General features: G+C 67.0%; 1 protein-coding gene across 1 annotated transcript in view; it reads right to left on the reverse strand.

Moving 5' to 3' along the window:
• The window catches only part of FOXO6 (forkhead box O6), a 30,127-nt gene extending 15,820 nt beyond the window's left edge, over positions 1-14,307 (reverse strand). The window contains exon 1 of the mRNA XM_080566594.1: positions 13,177-14,307. Within this exon, the coding sequence (XP_080422720.1) occupies positions 13,177-13,623 (447 nt within the window). The 5' untranslated portion in view covers positions 13,624-14,307. The remainder of the gene's footprint in view (positions 1-13,176) is intronic.
• Positions 14,308-20,793: the final 6,486 nt, after the last annotated feature.

Consider the following 20,793-nt stretch of genomic DNA (forward strand, 5'->3'; position numbering starts at 1 on the left):
CCCAGATGCCCCAAACTTTCCCAGCTGTAAACCCCAGCCGCATGTCCCCGGTGGGGATGCGCCACCCCCCCCAAGGCAGGGTGTCACCCCCCAGGTGCTACAGGGTGACAAGAAATGCACGGGGAAGTCTCTGGGCTGCACTCGCTGCCACACAGGGACGAAGCAGAACAGAAGGGGCAGGGGAAGAGGTGTGCACGGCCCCTGCTCCCCCAGCGGAACCCCCCAAATTCCCCTCCGGGGTGAACCAGCGACATCAGCAGCGCGAGCAGGATGCGGACACACCTGGGCAGGCGGCAGCGTCCCCGCGGGATGCTGCAGAGCAACAGGAGCACAACAATCCCCCTCCTGCCGCCCCCACGGGAGCTCGGCAGCGCTACCTGCCACGGCAAGAATTGCATCAGCCGGAGCCCGCCCGAGCCGCTGGCCCTGCCCCAGCCCCACGGGGCCGCCCCGAGCCCCGCCGTGGGTGCTGCAGTGGGGCCAAGTCCCCCCTCGCCCAGGGCACCTGGAGGAGCCAGCGCCCTCGGGGCTGTTCCCGGTGCAGACGGGGCTCTGCAGAGCACAATACCCCAAAAACCTGCCCGGCCTCTGCTTGGCACAGCCCGCCTGCGAACCAGCACCAGGGGTGACAAAACGCCGGGCAAAGGGACGGGAGGAACCAGAACGGGGCCACGAGGGGCAAGCAGGCCCCAGCGTGCAGGGAGAGGCAGAACCATGCGGGTTTCAGCTCCATCCAGCCCTCGTGGTCGCTAATTTTGGTTTTAGGGTTCTGCATGGCGGGGCGGGAGTGGGGCTAACCCTGCAATAGGGCTTGGGGGGAGTTGTGGGGCCTGGGCTGGAGCTGGGGGGTGCAGGCTGGGGGCTGGAGAGGGGAGGGCAGTGAGGAGGAGGAAGATGAGGCTGGGATAAGGGGGGAAGCCCTGGGAACCCCCCCAGCACTGCAGGGAGGCAGCTGCCACCAGGGCGATGCCACCCGCTTTCTCCTGCCCGGCGCACACCAGGGGTTGGCCGGGGGGACACACAGGGACCCCGACCCCCGGGGGCTGGGGGGGAGCCCAGTGACATCCGTGCGTCTCCCGGGGGACCTGGCAGCCCTTCAGTCGGGCTCCATCCCCGCGGGGGCCCCCACCCGCTCCCACGCGCTGCCGGCCTCCCGGCTGCGTGACACCGAGCTCTAATTGAATTAGACGCTGCTGCCTGGGCAGAGCAGCCTGCAAACCATCCTCGAATTCCTGGGCACGGCGCCCGCTCGCTGTCTGCGAGCCACCCCCCCTCCTCCCCCTGCAGTGACCCAGAAGCGAGGAGCCTGCGGCCCCCCAGCGCGGGCGGGAGAAGGGGTCCGGCCGGCCTCAGGGGGGCTCGTTAAGCAGACAATTAGCGTGGTCGGAGGGTGCAGCACCCGCGGCCCCGCCGGGGTCAGATGCGCGGGGCTGGCCGGCGAGGCAGCGCGTCCCCGCGCCAGCTTCCTCCGCTACAGAATGTACCGAGGGCTGCGGCGGCCCCAGCCAGGGACACGATGTGCTCCCCGCTCCCGGCCCTGTTTTTCCTGGCCGGCCTCCTGCTCCGCTGCCGGCGGGGCGGCCAAGCGCCGGGGCTCAATGCGGCCTTTGTTCGCTCCGCCGTCGCCTCCTTTCACACCTCCGGCCCCCCGCCGCCTGCCCCCCCCCACCACCCCCGGCCGCTCAGTCCCTTTTCCGAGGCTCGGGGCGGAGGTGCCGCTGCCGGGGACGCTCGGCAGCTCCGAAACCGCGGGCAGCACCGCGCCGTGCCGGAGCCCAGCGGCTGCAGCCCCAGAGGGCCCCTGCTCCTGCCCACGGCCCCGTCCTGCTCCAGGCCCCCTGGGACCATCCAAAAGTCGCCTGCCCGCAGCGGGGCCCGGCGGGAGGCCGGGTGCACCCCGCGAGCCCCCAGACCCACGGAGGTGCGAGGCGAGGTCGTGCCCAGCAGCTGGCGCAGCTCCACGCTCTCTGCACACTTCCTAAAGTCAAATCAAAGCGTGGCCCCAAACCACCCACATCCCACCTAACCCCGCAGGGGCTGCCTCCTCTCTGCCCTTTGCCACTTTTCTCTCTTTTTTTTTTTTTCTTTTTTTTTTTTTTTTTCCAAATGGGCCAAATTTGACCCAAATTTCCTTTTCCTATTCGGAAAAGGCTCCGCACCAGCAAAGGGTCCCCAGCTGGCTCAAAACCCAGCTCCACGCCCCCATCCCCGTGTCTGCCAGCTGGGCACAGTGAGGCCGGGCACAAGCCCCGTGGGATAAAGCCCAAACACGGGGGCACAGCTGCCCCATGGGCCCTGCCGGAGGGTGCAGAGGTGGTGACGAAGAGGTGCAAGGGCACGCTCGGCTCACATCACAGCAAAACCTCCGTGGGTCTGGCACTGAGCATCCTCACCGAGCCTCGCAGTGGGGCAGACAGCCTGGAGGCATCCCTCCTGCCCCCCGAAGCCCCTCTCTCCCCATTTTGCTGCTGCCGCCCCCCTGGCAGGGGGGGCTTTCCTGCAGCCGTCTGGCAGCTAAGCCCCTGTCGCCACGGGGGCATTAGCAGCAGCGCTGCAGGGAGCTCCCCGGGGAGGAGTAAGTGGATCAAAGGGTTTTAGCAGCAGACGGCTCCCAGACAGATCTGGATTGTCTTCAAGGCGGCCACTTGCGGCTACAAATGCACTTTCTGCCTGCAGCTCCCGAGCCAAAAGTTTCACACCGGCTTTATTTCATTTAACCCCTGGCGGCTCCCAGCCTCGCAGATGCTCGTGCCAGGAGCCCCCCCCAGCCCCGCAGCCAAAACTCGGCCCCAGCCTCCCCCCAGGGTAAACCTGGCCCTGCAGGGGCGGCTCAGGGCACTCAGCGCTTGTGCCAAGACCCCCAAAGCGCCCAGTCCCTGTGCCGGTCACCAGCACCGTGCCAAGAAGGAAGGTAGGGGAGGGGACAACCACGGGGACCTCTCCGGGATGGAGACAGCCTGGGGACATCGTCCCCAGCTCACCGCCCTTCACAGCACCCCCCGGCCCCAGCCGGCGCTTGCCAGGCGGCGTGGGGGGAGCTGGGGCAGGGAGAGGCTTTGTTGGGAACGGCCATGAATTATTCAGAGCGCACCATAATTACAGCAGCCCCCTGGTCCTGCTCGCTCGGGCAGGCAGGAGCAGGATTCCTGCCGCGGGGAGGGCAGGGGGCAGGGGACAGCACCCGGGGCCCGAGGCCATCGCTGCCCCTCACCTCCCCATGGCAGCAGCAGCAGCACCCCGTGCTTCCCAGCCCTGCACCCCACGTTGCTTGGTGCCGCATCCCAAACCTCCCCGTGCCGCACCCCAGGCTTCCCACGGTGCGACCCACGCCAGCTGGTGCAGGACCCACATCTCCCCAAACCCCCAAACCCAGAGCCGCATCCCCCTGCCCTGCACCCTGCCCTGGGGGTGCCCAAATCCAGTCCCCCCTTCCTCTGAGAAGCCACAAGCAGAAGTGGGACCAGGGCCAGGCCACGTGCTGGGACACGGCCAGGACCGCGCTGCGCACCCCGGGGACCCCCACATGCCTCTGTCCTCAGCCCCCCACCGCTGCCATCCCCCCCATGGCCCCACAACCAGCACAGGGCCCCGGGCAGCAGCTGCCCCACGCAGCCACTGCTCGATGGCGGGCTCGGACTCCATCGCAGAGCGAAAACAAGAGCGGGGCAGCCACAAAATAACGCAGGGGTGGTGAGCAGAGCCCAATGCCAGCATCCCCACGCCGCCTGGCCGAGAGAGCGGGGAGGACGCCTGAGGACACGGCGCCTGCACCGGGGCTGCATCGGCACAGGGCGGGGGACGCCCCTGCACGTGGGGTGACAGCAGCCTGGCCCCGTGGGGCTGGCCCCCCTGCGGGCAGCGCCGCAGGAGGGCTGGGGGCTGCCCCCGCCGCGGGTCAGGGAGGGCGCATGGCGGGGCTGGGTTCGCCCCGAGCAGCCCCGGCTCTGACGCACCCGTCTGGCATCTTCTCATTACACTGAGAGCTTCTGTTCTGCTGCCCGCGTTTGCCACAGCGGTGGAAAAACTCTTCTGCAGGCCTGGCAGCGCGCCGTGGGAGCGCGGGGTGAGCGGGAGCAGCAGCAGCATCCCCACGGCACGGGGCCCCCCATGGTCTCCAAACATGTCGCGCACGCGGGGGCTGTGGGCAGGGGTGTTGGGGACCCTGTCACACCCTGGGGGTGGCACCGCACCCCCAGGCCCCTGGGCATGGTCCGGGCCAGGAGCGATGGGGCGCGGGATCCGGCAGGCATGGGGGGACAGGAGCTCGCCCCCAGCTGATGCACCTTGCAGTGATCCTGTGCAACCACAGCGTCCCAGGCACGTTCTGAGGTCCCCACTGTCCCCTTCAGCACCCCCTGCACTGGGAGAACAGGGCCCAGGGCAGGCAGGAGCAAGGAGCAGATGGTGGGAGACGAGCTGCAGGTGTGGGGTGTGCTGGGTGGGGGTAGGAGAGTGGTGGGGTGCGGGTACGGGGTGCCCAGTGAGCACAGGTGGGTTTCTGGGTGTGTGGGGTTAGGGAGTAGGGTGTACTGGGGGGTTCGAGGTACGGGTTGCACAAGGGGCGTGGGTACAGGCTTGCAAGGGGCAACGTCTGGTTGTGGGGCTGGGCAGGTGGGGTGCAGAGTGTGGGGTGCAGGGTTCTGGGTGCTGGGTTTGGGGTACAGGGTGCAGGATGCAAGATGAAGGGTGCAGGACAGGGCTGCACGGTGCAAGATGAAGCATGCAGGGTGCACGGAGCAGGGCTCGGGGTGCAGGGAGTGGGACTGCAGCTGCAGCCTCTGAGGTGCAGCATGCAGGGTTTGGGGCGCAGAGTGTGGGACACAGGATAAAGCACATGGGGTGCACAGTCTGGGGCACAGGGCTCCGGTGCCACTTCACAGCCCTGAGGGCTCAGCTTCCCCGCCGTGCTGCTACAGCACCCGCCGCCCGTCGGCACCGCGGCAAAAAGCATCAGACGGGGCTGCTGCCGCGCTTCTCCCGTTCCTCTTAAAAGTCTGCAGCGGGCAGCCGGCCACCGCCGTCCCCGTGCCCCCCCGTGCCCCTCGGAACCGGCCGAGCCCCCCTGCGCCGCCCGTGCCCAGGTCAACGCGGACGGGTCAGGCTCAGCCGTGATGTGTGCGTGTCCACGGCCCGGCATCCCACAAGAAACCTAACCGATGGGACCTGCAATTAATACCTGCAACATAATAGAGCTGATTACAATAATTGGCGTGATAATTGCGTTACACCTAGGGAAGGGTGTAAGCAGAAAGCCCTACAGAAGAGACTCTTTGTCTTTGCTTTTTTTTTTTTTGTTTTCTCTCCAGCTCGCAGGTAATAGCCAGGAATGGGCAAACCCTCTTTTAATGGACTCTTAATAATGCTGTAATTTCCCTTTGCAGGGAAAGTTTTCCAAACAGTCAAAGATTCAAAACAAAGCAATGATTGTTCCTATTAGCATTAAATTCTACTCTGGGAGAGAGAATAAATCAAGCAAGGGGATTCAATTCAAAACAGAACTATAAAAAATCCAATAATGATTTTTTAATATTAATAAGAAAAATATATTGTTATGCACCCTTAGCATTTAAACTTCTAATCCAATCAGCGCAAAGTGCAGAGATAAATCATGGCAGCGGAGGAGAAGGGAACAACCATCAAGCAGGCAGCAATAAAACGCTGTCTTACATCCCTGGGACAGACATAGGTTTGACAGACTCAGAAGAAAAAAAAAAAACAACATCCAAATTTATGAGCCTGTCGCTGCTCGAGCCTGTTAATTCCCTGCCTGCTTCTCCGCACGCGCCCTGCACCTGGGGCCGGAGCGCGGCGCTGGCAGCCGGGGACGCGGCACCAAAAGCACCCGGACCCGAGAGCAGCTGGGCGGCCCCGCACCGGGGATGCTCGAGGCCTCGCCGGTGCAGCGGCGGCGGATGCTGGATGCAGCTGATGGTCCCCACACGGCCCCGATCTGCACACGTGGACGCGTGGAAGCGCACAATCCCCCGTGGGGCTGGCCGTGCGCTGAGCCAGGACGTGTCCTGTCTGGGTCACAGCCCAGGAGCAGCCCCGGTGCCATCCTGCTTGAACTTATTACCAACAGCACGCGGCTCCCTGCCGACGCACCGAGCAATTCCCCCTGATTTATCGGCCCCGGCAGCCAGAGCACAGCCACGTGGGCCAGCACCGAGCCCCGGCGAGCGGCAGAACTCCGTGCAGCACGCGGGAAACGCCGGATTTTGGCATTCCCGGCCCAGCAGGTCCCAGCTCCCCCTGGGTCCCCTCGGACCGTGCTCTGCCAAAAACCCGAAAGCAGCCACGTCCGGCAGCCGCGATCCCGGCCACGCGACGGCCGAGGACAAAAGGATCTCAGAGCCGCAGGGAGCTCCGGGACAGCTCGCGAACTGCTGACAGCACGAAGCGGGGCGAGGAGAGAGCGAGGGCGTTCGGGGACAGACGGACAGACAGGCTGCTCCCGCTCGCGAGCACCCCGAGCTTCCATTCGCGCCGGCTCCTTGTGGCTGAGCCCCTGGCAGGGGAGGCTGAAGGGAGGCGAAGCGCTAATTGCAGCTCTCGTCTCGCTGGTACCCCGGGGGGGTTTCCGCTCTGCTTTCCGATGCTCCGGTCAGGGGCTCGGGGAGCAGGCGCCAGCCTCGTCCCCGCGCTCCCTGCCCTGCCGCCAGTGACAGCTCGGCTCCCCAGCAGAGGAGCAGCCCCCTCGGCACTTTGTGACACATTTTAAGGTGAAATAATAATAAAAAAAAATCTGAATTAAAAATCCCAGTGCCTGTTTTTCGTGCTGCCCCACCACCAATGAGTTTCCAGCACCGCAGCACGCGGACCCCGCTGCGAACCAACTCGCGGCACTGGGCGCTTCGGGCTCGGCGGCCGGCCCGGAGGCTCAGCCTCCACCACGAGGACACGCCACGAGCCTGGGGGCACCCCACAGATGGGGACGGTCACCGGCATCCCTGCACCACCCTGACAGCCTGGGGGTCCCCAGGGCGGCACCGCTGGGTGCTCCCCTGCACCCGGGGCCGCAGCCGCCTCCTCTGCTCGCAGGGCTGGAGCCAGGTTCCGGGGGCACGGCAGAGGCTGCCCTGGGGGGGCGCAGGGGGGGCCCGGCCATGCTCCAGGACAGGGCCACGCTCTCCAGGAGCCCCCAGCCAGGGGGCAGCGGTGAGGGGTGGGCGAGCTGGGGGTGGGGACACGGTGGGGCTGAACTTTTGAACCAGCAGGCTGGAGATCAGTGCATTACCTTAACGCGAGTTAAAAATAACCGTCTCGTCTCTTGAAATGAGCCTGTCTGCAATTACAGCTTGGCATGTCTGCTCCGGAGCGTCCCCGGGCTGGCACGGCGCCAGGTGGCAGGCGGCTTCGAACAACCCTCGCCTTTCTTTTCTTTCTTTCCCCCCCATTTTTTTCTTCCCAGCAAACCAAAGGTGGCTTCTCGGCTCCCAGCTCAGCTCCCAACGCCCGCCGAGGCGCAGCCGTGACTTCAGAGAGCAGCCCGGCCTCCGCCACCCGGCAGCGAGGCCCCGACCCCTCCCTGTCCCCCGGGGACACGGGGATGCTCCCGACAACCCCAAATCCCAGGGGGCCGGGCTCCGGGGGTGCCCTCCCAGTCCTTCCCCACGCTGCCCTTGCACGCACGACGCGTGCCCGACTGCAACGTGCAGGCGTGCACGCACATGGGAGCGCACGTGGCGAGCCCTGCGCACGTGCACACGCGTGGCCGGGGGACAGCGGGGCTGCATGTGCACCACATGTGCACACACGCGGGTGTGCAAGGGACGGCGTGCAAGCTGAGCCGCCACGTGCGTGCTCAAGCACGTGCAGATGCAGCGGGCTCCCCGCAGAATCGCTCACTGTGCCCTGGCCATGCTGGAGCCCAGGCAGCAAAACCAAGCACCCGTCCTGCATCACCGCGCGTGTCCCCACTGCCAGCACCCCTGGGACAACTCCTCTGTCCCACAGCCCCGGGAGCTGCTGCGCCCCTCGCACAGCGGGAACAAAGTGCTGGAGGTGGGGGGGACTCTGGAAAAAGCCACCCCTACAGACCCCACTGCTCAGCCCCACTGTGGCCACCCCAAGGGCCCGGACACTCTGGGCCAGACCACAGCTGGGGGCAGCTTGGGACACCCTGGGGCTGGGCAGGGAAGGGACCAGCCCGCTCCGGGGGTCCCCACCCGGCACCCACGCCGCCGCCGCGCCCCCTCCCAGCGCCGGCCGCCTCCGCCCCCCCGGCGGGTGAAAGCAATCTTTGTGCCGTGCTTTCAGTTCTCCTTGCTGGCGGGCGGCCAAGGCAGCACATAATAATGAACAGATGCTGTCCAAAATGAGCTTCAGCGGCAGACAGGCAAGCCTCTCCGAGTGTCCTTCCGTAACCCAAAGTGCCTTTCACCTCGGCACTAATCAGGCACCTTCAGCAGGAGAGCAGAGCTGGCGCGCAGCGTCTGGCTAATTAAAAGTAATGCAGGCGGGGAGACCCCGGCAGAGCCGTGCCTGGCTCCCGAGCATCCCCGCGGCCACGTGTGAGCCGAGGGAGGCAGCGGGACCGGGGGATGACAGCGGGGATGGAGAGGTCAGCGTGGGGCTGGGGGTGCCCCCACGGGTGGCAATAGGTGCGACGCAGAGCCCTCCAGCCAAAAACTGCACCAAGGGATCGGGGCCAGCGCGCGAGGCCTGCCCCTGCCTCCACACACAGTAGGGAAGAGGCTGCCACAGAAATCCCCTGGGTTTTTAGCAAAGCGTCCAAAGCAAAGCTCCTGGTGGCAGCACCCTGCCCAGGCCCCCCCAGGGCCGAGGAGCTCCCGCGCCTCCAGCCCGCTCCGCTGGGGCACGGCGTCCACACAAAATATTTACGAGGCCTTTTAAGTACAAAAGCCAAGCACCAGGAAATTCGTTTCCCAGCCCAGGAATCTGGCACTCACGTCACGGCACCGGGCTGCGGACGGCGAGCAGGAGGGAGGGACGCACGCACAGACACGCACGTGGGGACGGACGGACGGACAGACAGACAGAGAGCGGGCGCCGGGCTGCAAGCGCTCGTCTACTCCACAGGATCTTAACTGTAGTTTATATTCCAGCGGTTATTAAAAATAAGGAGGGGGGGGGGGAAAGCTAAGAGCGGAGCAAGCTGTTCATTTGGAGCCTTTCCCTTGGGTTTAATAAAGCCCCACTCACTGCTGTAGTATCATTTTTATGCTATCATAAAGCCGGACCATTTAGCAGGTTTGTGTTACTTCAGCAGTTAGCGCTGCATGAAAAGCGATTCCAGAAGAGAGGGGGGAAAAAAATTAAAAAAAAAAAATAAGAAAGGGAAGGAAGATGAAAATCTCCAGAACGAGATAAAAGAGCAAGGTGCGAAGGAGGAGCGGATCCTGGGGGATCCCTCGTGGCCATGCCCCTGGCACGCACCGTGGTGCACGGGAGCGCGTCACCGTGGCTCAGGGCTGAGCGAGCCGCCGAGCTGGGGACAGGGACAGGCAAGGAGCCCCCGCTGCATCCCTGGGATGCCCAAAGGGTTTGGGGTCCCCCGTGTGTCAGGGGGAGCCTGGCCCTGTCCCCACTGTGGGGGCTACAAGGGAGCTATGCGCTATGGAGAGGAAGGGACCAGGAGCCGAGCCCCCTGCGCGCCCTGACCCCACAGCACAGGGCCCCTGCGCCATCCTCGCACCCAAACACCTTTTCTACTCCTTTTTCTCCCCATTTCATTCCCATTGCGCCCCACGATGGGGACAGCAGCACTGGGGGTCTCTGCAGAGGCCCCGTGCTCCCCCAGGCCACCGGGACCCCGTGTCCCCATGCCCCTGCCCGCCGTCACGCTGCAGCCCCGGCGCCGTACGGGAGGAGGAGGTGGAGGGGAGGGCTGGGAAATTAAGGTTTGCAGCGCTGTCAGAGCCGCATCAAACAGGCATCCACCAGCTGATTGCTTGATTGTTATATTTTGGATGTCAAACCGGAGCGAGCAGAACCTTTAAAATGCATCCGTGCCGCTGCCTTTTTGACGGAGGGTGTTGGTTTCCCATTAACAAGTGGAAAGCGTGAGCTGGAGCAGAAAACTTCAAGCGCTTTGGAATTGATAAAATAACAACTCCCTAATTAAGCAGAACTGTCAGTCACGGGCGCCTGCTGCCCTGCATCGGGAAGCAGCAGCAGCAGCTCCCGGCGCACGTGCCCGCGGCGCCAGCCCAGCCGCTGCAGCACCCGGAGCCCTGGGATCCTCCACGGGGCCGGAGCACCCCTGCCCCATCGGGCCCTGGTCCCACTGCTGAGCACGGCCAAGCGTTTAGGTGCTGTGCCTCGGTTTACCTTGCTGTAAAACCCCAAAACACGCCCTGCGCTGGCATCCTTCCCCTCCGAGGTACGGAACCAGCCTGGGGGAGTGCGGCCCCCATGGACATCTCTGCTGGGTGCGGATGCAGCGTCCCCGTGGCCGGCTGGGTGTGGGATGGAGTCCTGGTGGCAGAGCCCAACCCAAGACCCCGCAGGGAAGCCAAGCCCTCGGCCTGGCTCTCCGACCTCCGCGATCTGCTCTCCCCAGCATGGGGAGGCTGCGAAGGAGCTAATTAAAGAAGCAGCCCATTACCCGAGACCCCCCTCTGATGCCACTGTGCTCGGTAATGAAACGCTTTAAATCTGCGATGCTTCTCCCAGGCCTGGGGCAGGAGGGACGTGGCATCTCCAGGGGCTCTTTAATAAGCTTTGAGCAGCTCGTTACTACAAAATTGACTGCCCGGCGCTGCAGGTGCTCCCGCGGCTTCACCGAGCTGCCCGCCTGCCCTGGGCAGGGCACAGCCAGCAGGGACACGGGTGCTTAACCCCCGGCACAGCGGTGTCCAAGGCAGTGACAACCAAGTGAGGGGGTCCCTGCGGACTGCTCCAGTGCCAGGACGAGGAAGGCAGCACCACAGAGCAGCGGGGGACAGCGGCAGAGGCACCACAGAGCCGCTCTGGCTGGCGATGGGGCTCCCCAGGACGAGTTGGAGAGCGCCAGGTCCCCGTCCTGCAGAGCCACCCCAGCACGCAGCTCCTCCCTCGGGCACACCACACACCGGCAGCATGGCCCCAGGTCCCCCCGCACGCCCAGCCCCATGAACCAAACCACCACCGTGCTCTGACACCACCACAGTTCTGCAGTGCGGGGCCGCCCATTCAGCCCCCCCGGCGCACCCACGCAGCCCCTCCGGCCGACGCAGCCCCCGCACGAAAGCTGCGATGCCCCGCGCAGGACGAGCGGCTCGGTTGGCACCAGACGTCGAACAGCTCAGCTGCCATCCCTGCCCCACGGGACAGGGGACACCAGGAAGGGCGTGGGGGACAAGGGACAGAGCTGGGCGCCCGGCGTTGCTCCCACGCGCTCCCTGCTGGAGGCTTCCCCGGGGGAGGCCAATGGCTGGGGTGCCGGCAGCGCTGGTGGGATGAGCGAGGGGACAGCCGGGTGACAGCTGGCAGGGGGTGAGGCCACACCACGAGGGTCCTGCTGCAAAGCCTGTCCTTGCTCAGAGGCCAGAAGTCGGAGCTAGTGCCGGTGGGCACGGGACGGGCAGCCCCAGACAGGCAGCCCCCACCGCCTCGCGCACCCACACCAACACACCCGCGCAGCGCCACCGTCCCCTCGTGGCCCTGTCTGAGCCCCTGCACACCCAGAGAGGACACCGGTCACCCCTCTGTGGGTGGCTTGTCCAGTGACAAGGGACAGGGAGGGCTTTGCCAGTCTCTGCTCGATGGCACTTCCCACCTCCCGTGTGCCAGCACCGGCCCCGAGAGGCACACACGTCCCCGTCCCCATCCACGGCTCAGCACACAAACTTGTTACCACACGCGGCCCCGTCCCCTCGTCCTGGTCCCTGGGCTGCCCTTTGGGGACACCCAGGGGACCCCCACATGCTCCACACCCCAGTGACCGGAGCTGCTGCCGGGAGCCCCCAGCACACCCAGCCACCAGCCCAGAGCCACAGCGAGCATCTCGCCGTGCCCCCCGGGCCCGCTCAGTGCGTGTCCCCGCGCTGTCCCCAATGGGTGGGAGCCCTGGGGACACCCAGCTCCCCCCACACATGCCCGAGGCCATGCAGGTCTCGCCGGAGGCACAGGTTGGAGCAGACCCACGGGACCAGCGCCTGCTCCTGCCTCCACAGCTCCCAACGGCGCAGGACGGGGACATCACCGCTCCGGGACGGGGACACGGCTGCTCCGGGACCGCTGCCCCTGCACACCCAGCACGAGCACAGCCTCCACCTGCACCACCACCTCCCACAGCCCAGCCACAGGTGGCACAGACAGACAGCATCCGGCCTCACTGTCACCAAAAGGGCCCTGTTTGCACCCAAAAGAGCCCCCCGAGCAGCCGAGCCAGGCTGGGCCACCTGCAGGGGACGGGGGCGCGCGGTGCCGGCACGAGGTCAGCCTACCAGCGCAGCAGGGCAGCATTAGAGCCCCCGAGCCTCGTTACACACTAATCACACTGGAGGTGACAGGGCTTAGGGGAGGGCTTAAGAGAAACCGTCTCCTTTTTACTGACACCATCTGGACACAGGCGATCTCTCCCCCTGCCCAGCACGGAACCGGAGAGCGGCAGCGTGGGGGGGTGGGGGGGTGGGGGTCAGGGCAGCCCCCCCCAGCCTCCAGTGGCCTCAGCTGGCTCCGCTGTGGCACAGCCAGGGGAGGGAGGCTCGCACACGCCGACCGGAGCGGGTCCAGGGGACGTGAGCGTGGAGCCGCGGGGGCTGCGAGGGGCAGGGGACGCAGCCCCCGTGCAGCCACGCTTGGGGCGCGAGGCAGCCTGGGGACACCTGCCCGGGGACACCAGGGGACCCCGCGTGCTGCACGCCCCGGTGGGCTGGGAGCGGGCTGGGAGCCCCCAGCACCCCCAGCACCGCCGGCCACCAGCCCAGAGCCGTCCCCCCCCGCAGCTCCCGGTGCAGGGGGGCGGTGGGGTCGCCCCTCGCCCCGGTGCCGCCGTCCCCCCGGCGGGGAGGAGCGGGGCGCCCCGGCTCTGCCCCGCCACCGGCCCGAGCGCAGCCGGCGAAGCGGGGACGAGGCGCACGGGGCCGGGCCACGCACCCGCTCCCCTCCCCGCAACCCGACCCCGGCCGCGGGGCCACCGAGCACCGGCGGGGGGTGGGGGGGCGCTCCGGGAGCGGGGCGAAGTCGGTCGGCGGGGGGGGGGGGGGGTGGGAAGGGGGGCGCGGGTACCTTCCATCCGGCGGAGCTGTTGCTGTCCCCTTTATCCTTAAAGTAGGGGACGTATCGCACCATCCAGTCGTAGATCTGCGAGAGGGTGAGGCGCTTCTCCGGGGAGCTCTCGATGGCTTTGGTGATGAGGTCGGCGTAGGAGAGGTTCCCCCAGGCGTTCCTGCGGGACGTCTTGGCCTTGCGGAGCTGTCCAACGTCCGCACCGGGCGGCGGCGGGGCGGCGGCGGCGGCTGCTGCTGCTCTGCGCTCCGCCGGGGCCGCCGCCGCGTTCTCGGTGCCCTCGGCTCCGCCGGCCGCCAGCGCCGGGGGGGGCCCCGCCGCGGCCCCATCCTCGTCCTCCGCCGTGAAGTCGGGGTGCGGGAGCGGCCAGGTGCAGGAGCGGGGCCGGCTCTGCGGCTCGAAATCCGGGTCGATCTCCACCTGATGCGCCTGGAGCTTTTCTTCCATGGTCCCCCCCCCCCCACCCCCCCTCACCTCCGGCGCTGCGCTCCCCCCCCACCCCCCGCCCCACCAGCAGTTGCGGTCGGTTTCCACCCAAAAATTTAAAAAATCTTTAAAAATTTTTTTAAAAAATTAAAAAAAAAAAAAAAAAAGAAAAAAAGAGGGAGAGGAGCGCGGAAAGGGCTCCGGGGCGGGGGGAGACGGGGACGGGGGCGGGGGCACCGGTCCGGGTGCGGGTGCGGGAAGGCACCGAGTCTGTGCGGGCTCTACCGGGCGGCAGCGACCGGCTGGGCGCTGGGCAACGGGCGGTTAACGGGGGCGGCGGGCCGGGGGGGGCGCCGCATATTCCTCGGGGGCCGCCAGCCCGGGGCCAGACGGGGCTTCAGCAGCCGCGGGGCGGCTCCGGAGCGGCGCTTCCCGGGGCGGCTGCGGGCGCTGCCGCGTCCATCGGGTCAGGCGGCGGGGCCGGGAGAGGGCGGCGGCGGCGGCGGCGGGCGGCGGCTCCGGTGTCCCCCCCCCCCCGGTCCCCGGTTCAGCGGCCGCGCACCGGCCGCGCACCTGCCCGCCGCCGCCGCCGCCGCGCTGCCGCCACGGGGCGGGCGGGCCACATGCTGGGGCGGCCCCGCTCGGTGCGCGGTGCCCGGCGCTCCGTGCCCGGTGCCCGGTGCTCGGTGCCCGGTGCTCGGCGCTCAGCTCCGCCGCGAATGCGGGCGCCGCCGTGACACAGGGGGAGGGCCCGGGGGGGGGCGGGGGGAGGGCGGGGCGGGGCCGGCCCCGCTCCCTGTGCCCGCGCCCGTCCCTGCCCCGCCGCCGTCCCGGTGCCGCCCCCCTCCCACCCCCCCCGGCCCCGCCGCCCCACGTGGTGCCCCCCCCCCCCGCCCCGCCCCGCCCCGCCCGCCCCCCATTGTTGCCCCGAGCCCGCCGCCGCCCCCTCATTGGCGGGAGGCGCCCCGCGGCCACGCCCCCTCCCCCCCGCCCGCCCATTGGCGCGGCGCCGGCGGGACGTCGCCGGGGGTCGCCCCCCTTCCCGCCGCGCCCCGCCCCGCGGGTGACGTCACGGAGCCGGCCGCATCCGCGCGTCGCCCCGGGCAACGCCGCGAGGCCACGCCCCTTTACTCCTGGCCACGCCCCTTTACTCCTGGCCACGCCCCTTTATTCCTGGCCACGCCCCTTTACTACGGGACGCGCCCCCTCGCCCGCCGCGGCCACGCCCACGCCGGAGGGGACGGGGGAGACCCCCGCCGGCAGGCCACGCCCCCGCGGCGTCAAGGCCACGCCCCCGCGGGCTCCCCGCGGCCTGCGCGCAAGCCACGCCCCCCGTCTGAAGCCACGCCCACCGCGCGAAGCCACGCCCCGCGGGCTGGGTGGGCGCGCCACGTGCGGGGCCCGATCCTGAGCCGTGATCCCCGGTCCCCGGTCCTTGATCCCCGATCCCCCGCGCCCTGATCCCCGGGCCCGATCCTCGGTCCCTGATCCTCGGTCCTTGATCCCTGACCCCACCGAGCCCTGAGCCCCGATCCCCAGGTCTGATCCCCAATCCCAGATCCCTGAGCCCCCTGATCCCAGATCCCCAATCCCCGATCCCTGAGCCCCAACCCCTGGGCCCCCTGAGCCCCGATCTCCTCTCCCCACGCACTGCCCCCGACCCCCTCCTCCACCCACCTTTACCCACGCGGGGCCTGGCGCTGCCCCTTCCCTCTCGCGCCCCTCTCCCCCTCCTCCCGCCCCGTCCCCAGCCCTCCCGCTGCCCCCCAGCTCCCACTCACATTCCCCAGCAGCCCCGCAGTGCCCCCAATCCCTGCGACCGCTCGGAGCCCTCCGGGTGCCCCGTCCCTCGCCTGGCACGGGCAGAGCCCTCCGTGGCTTCAGCACCGGGTGCTGCAGCGGCTGCCGGGCTGCCTCACCCTGTGCCTCAGTTTCCCCCCGGGAAGCAGTCCGGCAGGGACAAGGACGGACGCACGCAGCTGGGGTGCGGGTGGCGGGCGGGTGCCGGGTGCCTTCGTGGCTCCTTGCGCCTCGAAGCCACCCAAGCTTCCCAGCGCTCCCGTTCCCGGCACGCCCGGGGTCCCAGCCCAGGCTCAGCAGCCCCCGGCCCCGAGGTGAGGGTGCCCAGGGTGCAGCCCCTCGCAGCGGGGTGGAGGCGCAGTGCTGGGAGGGACAGGTCTGTGCCCCGGGCAGGGGCAGCGCGTCCCAGCTGAGGCTGCTGGCACCGGCGGCAGCAGCGCAGGGCTGGCTTCCAGCATCACCTTCCCCAGCACCTGGTTAATTATCACTTAACCGCCTGGCACCAGGCGGGAGCATCTCTATTAAGGCGGCTGCACGCTGCCACCAGCCCGTTAAGCAGCAGGCTTCGCTGCTCGTGCATCGCTGCGTGGCGAGAGGCAGCCTCGGGAGCAGGGATGGGGGCACCCGGTGCCACCATCCCGGTGACATCGGGGCTGGCAGCGGGGACATCCCGTGGGCATGCCCGGCCGCCCGGGGTGTTGGCACCGCGTGGCCGTGCTGGGCGAAGCAGGGGGGTGAGTGCTGGCATTTTTGGAGGCCCTCCCCAGCCCTGTCCCACACCGGCAGGTGGAGGTTCCCGGCCCCGCTGGAGGTGGCAGCAGGGCCGGTTAGCTCAGGCTGTGCCAGCGTCTCCCCAGATTGCACAAGCGGCCGGTCCGGGATCACGCAAGCCTGTCACCCCGGCTGCCCTCCCGTGTCCTAACCACGGGGGTGACAGCGCCCTGCGGCACCCTGCAGCGCCCCGCGGCACCGCCCGGCACCGCCCCAGCTCCCGATGCAGCGTGGTGGGACCGGGGCTGTCCCCGCCGTCGGAGCCGGCTGTGTGTCCCCAGGGGCCACCCCCCCACCTGCCAAATCTGTTCCTTTCCCGGCAGCTTCCAGCAGCATTTGGGCAAACCCTTCCCGCTGGGGTGTGGTGCGCCCCCCAGCTCCGCTGGCTCCACCTTTCTCTGGGTGATGAAGATGATGATGAAGATGAAGATGATGATGATGATTGATGGTGATGATCATGTCGCTCAGCACCTTGGCCGATCCTGTGAAGCTGAGGCTCCAGGAGAGGTGCCCTGCGTTTCTCCAGCCCCAGCAAGGTGCCCGCCCTCTCCGGGGTGGGAAGAACGAGGCTGAAAGGGGACACGGAGCTCGGTGGGGACAGGGTGAGCAGGGCCAGCTCGGTGGGCTCCTGCCCCGCACACGTGAGCTGCCCCTTGCAAACTGAAGTGGCAGAAGGTGGCTGTGACTGCCCTGCGCCAGCGCTGCCCCCGGAAAGCACCAACCAGGTCAGTGACAGCAGCCGGCGGAGGGACAACCCCCGTGCCGGGGGGCTGCGGGGTGCTCCGGGCCTGGGCTGCTGCAAGGCACCTGCGAAGCCGGGCTGAACCCGCAGCACAAGGACCCCCGGGACCCCCGGGACCCCCAGGACCACGCTGAGCCCTGCAGCGTTTGTTCCCTGGGGACAAACCAGGGCGGCGGGGCTTGGGCACAGAGCCACCAACAGCCGAAGGGACAGGGGCTGTCCGCGAGGCAGATCGGGGTGCCTGCCCGTGCAAGCTGCCTGCCCTGTGCTGAAAGGCAAAGGCAGGCGTTCGGCATGCCCTGCGAATTGAAGGATCGCCCGACTGCTGACCGGGGCCTTTGAGGAGTCAGGTGTGTGGTGGGGAGCCATCTCCTCGCCGCGTCCCTGCGTTGCGGCGCTAAAGGATCTCGGGCGGTGCGTATTAAAAAAATGCTTTCACGGAACATAAACTGGGAGTTAAGCGAACGAAATGATAAAGTCAAAAATGAAATATTTTTACTTTCCAGAAATGAGCTTGGTGTTTTGACATGATCGGAATAAACATTTTGACACTGCTGAAACAAGAAAGTCAAAGTGATTCCGCTAGACTTCTTCCTGGAGAAAATGGCAGCAAAATCGACAAGTTCCCAGGAAAAGGCTTGATTTCAATAAAAACCTGTTTTCTGATGGAAAACCCCTCCAGGTAGCGCCTTCCTGCAGCCTTGCTCAGGGCACGGTGCTCCCGCGAGGCTCCCGGTCACCTCCCGGGACGGGGGCTGGGGGTTCCTCGGGGCTGGGGTCCCGCAGCCCCCTGAGGGCTCTGCCAGGGCCAGGGGCATCCCGGGGTGCAGGGCCAGTCCCTGTCCACACCCGTGTCCTCACCCATAACCACGTCGTACTGGGTGGTACATACCTCTGGTCAGGGGGCACGTCAGTAACAAAAGTTTTCAGTGGAAAACCCAAACCTTCATTTTCAAAGGGCTGGAGCCTGGCTGAAAAACCAAGCGGACGGTTCAGGAGCGCGCTCATGTAGCTGATAGCTCCATTTTTTGTGAGACACCAGCTGGGGAGAACGTTTCTTACCAGCCTATGGCGTTCGCTGTCAGCATTGAATTTTGCTCCAGAACGGCGCTTAGGGAGCTCTCCGCTCTTTAATAATAGCAACACTTAATAACAGTTTTCAGTGCTAATTCTTGGTACTAATTCCGTGTGATTAGATGTATCTTTGCTCGATAGAGACCCGTGTTATGTCATGCAGCGAGTTCACAAACCCTCTAACCTCCCCTCCTGGCCCAGCTGCCTTGTCCCAGCACCGGGCAGCGAGAGCTCCCGGCACAGCGCACGGCTCCCCAGCCCCGCACCGGCACCGCCCGGATCCCCTGGCACAGCCTGGCGCTGCCAGCTCCCCGCCACGTGCCACAGCCTCCCCAGGGGATCCCCATCCAAAGCAGGGACCATTTGGCAAGAGACCTCTGTGGGACGCGGCTGGCTCCCGGTGCTGGTTTCCCACAGCTGAGGGCACGACGCCCTCATTTCTGCGCTCCCCGCTCGGGCTTTGCCCTGCTTCCAGGCACGACTGCACCCAAACCAGGGCCTGGGTGCCCCTGAAGCTGCCAGCCCGATCCCTCAGGCTGAGACCAGCCACGGCTTCTTCCATGGCTTCAGCCCCTATTTGCATTTAGAGGCGAAAACATCCCTCTCGGAGGGTGCACGTTAATGCAGCATCCAGGAGTCCCTGCACGAGAGCTTCCTAGTCGGTCTCATCTGCCTGAGTGAGCTGAAAACTGCTAAACACGCTGAGTGTGTCAGACCAGATATTATCAGAAATAAGACTACCTTTCGCTGGCACCCACGGCTTGCAGACACACAGCTACGAGCTATTTAAATCTTTTCCAGCTGTCTCCCGTGCTTCCAGAGTGTCTCAGCCCTGACGGGCCGTTTAACCCTTCCCTTCCACCAGGTGATGTGACTTCGGCTGGGTTCTCCTCTGCTGGCCCTCAGGAGCCGTGGTGCTCCCCGCGACGTGGGTCTCGGTGTCCCCGTGGAGTGGAGGAAGGGGGGGCCGTGCCTTCCCCCACCCGGCACGGGTCACTTCTGGTCCCCACCACCAGCCGGCAGCCGCCGTGCCCGGCTCCCCGAGCTCCAAGCAGGGGAGCTGCCCTCGGCCGGTGCCCGAGCCGTCCTCCAGCGCCTGCAGCCTCGCTCGCGCAGCCCCAGCTGGGGACGGTGCGGGGCAGGAGGCGTCCGGCTGCACCCCGTCCCCTCCAGCCCCAGACCTTGCCCTGATCTTTGCTCTTCCACCGACGACCCCGAGGCCTCCCGTGCTGGCACGCTGCTCTGCCCGTCCCCGCACTGCCCGGCCAGAACGGCTGACAAGGGCCATCTGCCGGGGCTCGGCGTCCAAGCCGAACGTGTCGGGCGGTTTTGAAGGTCACAGAGCAGGGACCAAACTGTATTTTCATACTTCTGTGTTTTCACACCGGGATACCGGCATCGCCGAGGCGGGGAGGAGGAGCACCCGTCTGCAGGAGGGGTGTGGGGGCTGCACGCAGGGCCCCCGCCTGTCCAAAGGGGAGGTGGGCAGGGTCCCAGGTGCAGACAGAAGGTGGTAGGAGGTTGTTCCAGTTGGACGTCCCAGTGCAACCAGGCTGCAGGGAGATGGTGCAGGGACGAGCACGAGCACGGGTCTTATTTGCTCTGAGCATTTCTCTGCAGGGCTTTGCTGCAAGAGGGAAACTCCCTCCACCCAAGGCACAGCCCCTGGCTCCTACAGGGACCGTGGGCATCGTGGCCCCGTCACAGCCCCAGGTCCCACATCGCAGAGAGCATCACTGCTGTGGATGCACGAGGGCATGGGGCTGGGCTGCTCTGGGAGCCCCATGGGAGATTTGGCAGCACCCTGCACTGCTGGGTCTCTGCACCCTGCTCCCCTCCGTGCCCCCTCCAAACCCTCCCTTGGCTCCCTGCTGCCCCGGGCAGCCCAGCAGCGGGTGCGGGCAGGTCGGGATGTTCAGGGGAGCCCAGCTGGAGGCAGAGGCAGCTGGCCAGGCTGCAGCCTCGGGCAAGCCTGTGGAGATGGGGCTGAGCTGGGGTGGCACAGGGGGCTGGGTGCTGGGAAGCTGGGTGCCCCGGGGCATTGCCACACCTGGGCGAGATGAAGGGCTGCACGGCAAGGTGCCTGACCTGGGAGATTTGTGGTTCTGCCCCTCCAGTTTGTGCTCACAGCTGGATGTCCCCAAAGTGGGGGGGTCCTCATGGACTCGGGAACCTCCTTCCCCTTCCAAACCCCAGCCGGGGTCAGGCGTCCTGTCCTGTGGGAGCCCACCCGAGCCCCTTCCCCGCCGCCTCCCACCCCAGGGGGTGGTGATGCTGTGCGGGGCGAGCACCCGGCCGTGCCAGCCCCTTGCTGGGAAGCCCTGGGTGGGTGCCGGCTGCGCCCTGCAGGAAGGTGATGCTCGCCCCCGCCCCGGGCTCTTGGCCCCATGAAACCCTGGCTGCGAGCCCCAAAATGGTGGCCAAGGGTTGGGGAGGCCAAAAATGTGCCTTCATTCCGTGGAAAATTACAGATGCTTTTTTTCTTTTTTTTTTTTTTTTCTGAAGGGCTTGGTGGTGTTTTCCCCGGCAGAGGCTGGCTGCTTGCGCCGGGGAGGGAGGCAGGTGCTGGTCAGAGGATATTTTTACCCGAGCACAGCGCTCGCAGCACGCCGTCCGACCGCCCCGCGCTCCCGCTGACCCCGAGCAGAGGGCGGCTCGGGGAGGACGGCCAGTTCCCGGCCCCTGCCCGCAGGGAGGAAAACCCTTTCCAAGAGCGCCGCAGGAACGCGCGGCTCCTCGCGACGCCCCAGGGCTGCCGGCTCTGCCCTGCGGCTGCTCGGCCCCGTCCCGGGGGTGACGGCTTC

This window comes from Anser brachyrhynchus (genome assembly GCF_964034855.1).
Source record: "Anser brachyrhynchus genome assembly, chromosome: 24".
NCBI lineage: Eukaryota > Metazoa > Chordata > Aves > Anseriformes > Anatidae > Anser > Anser brachyrhynchus.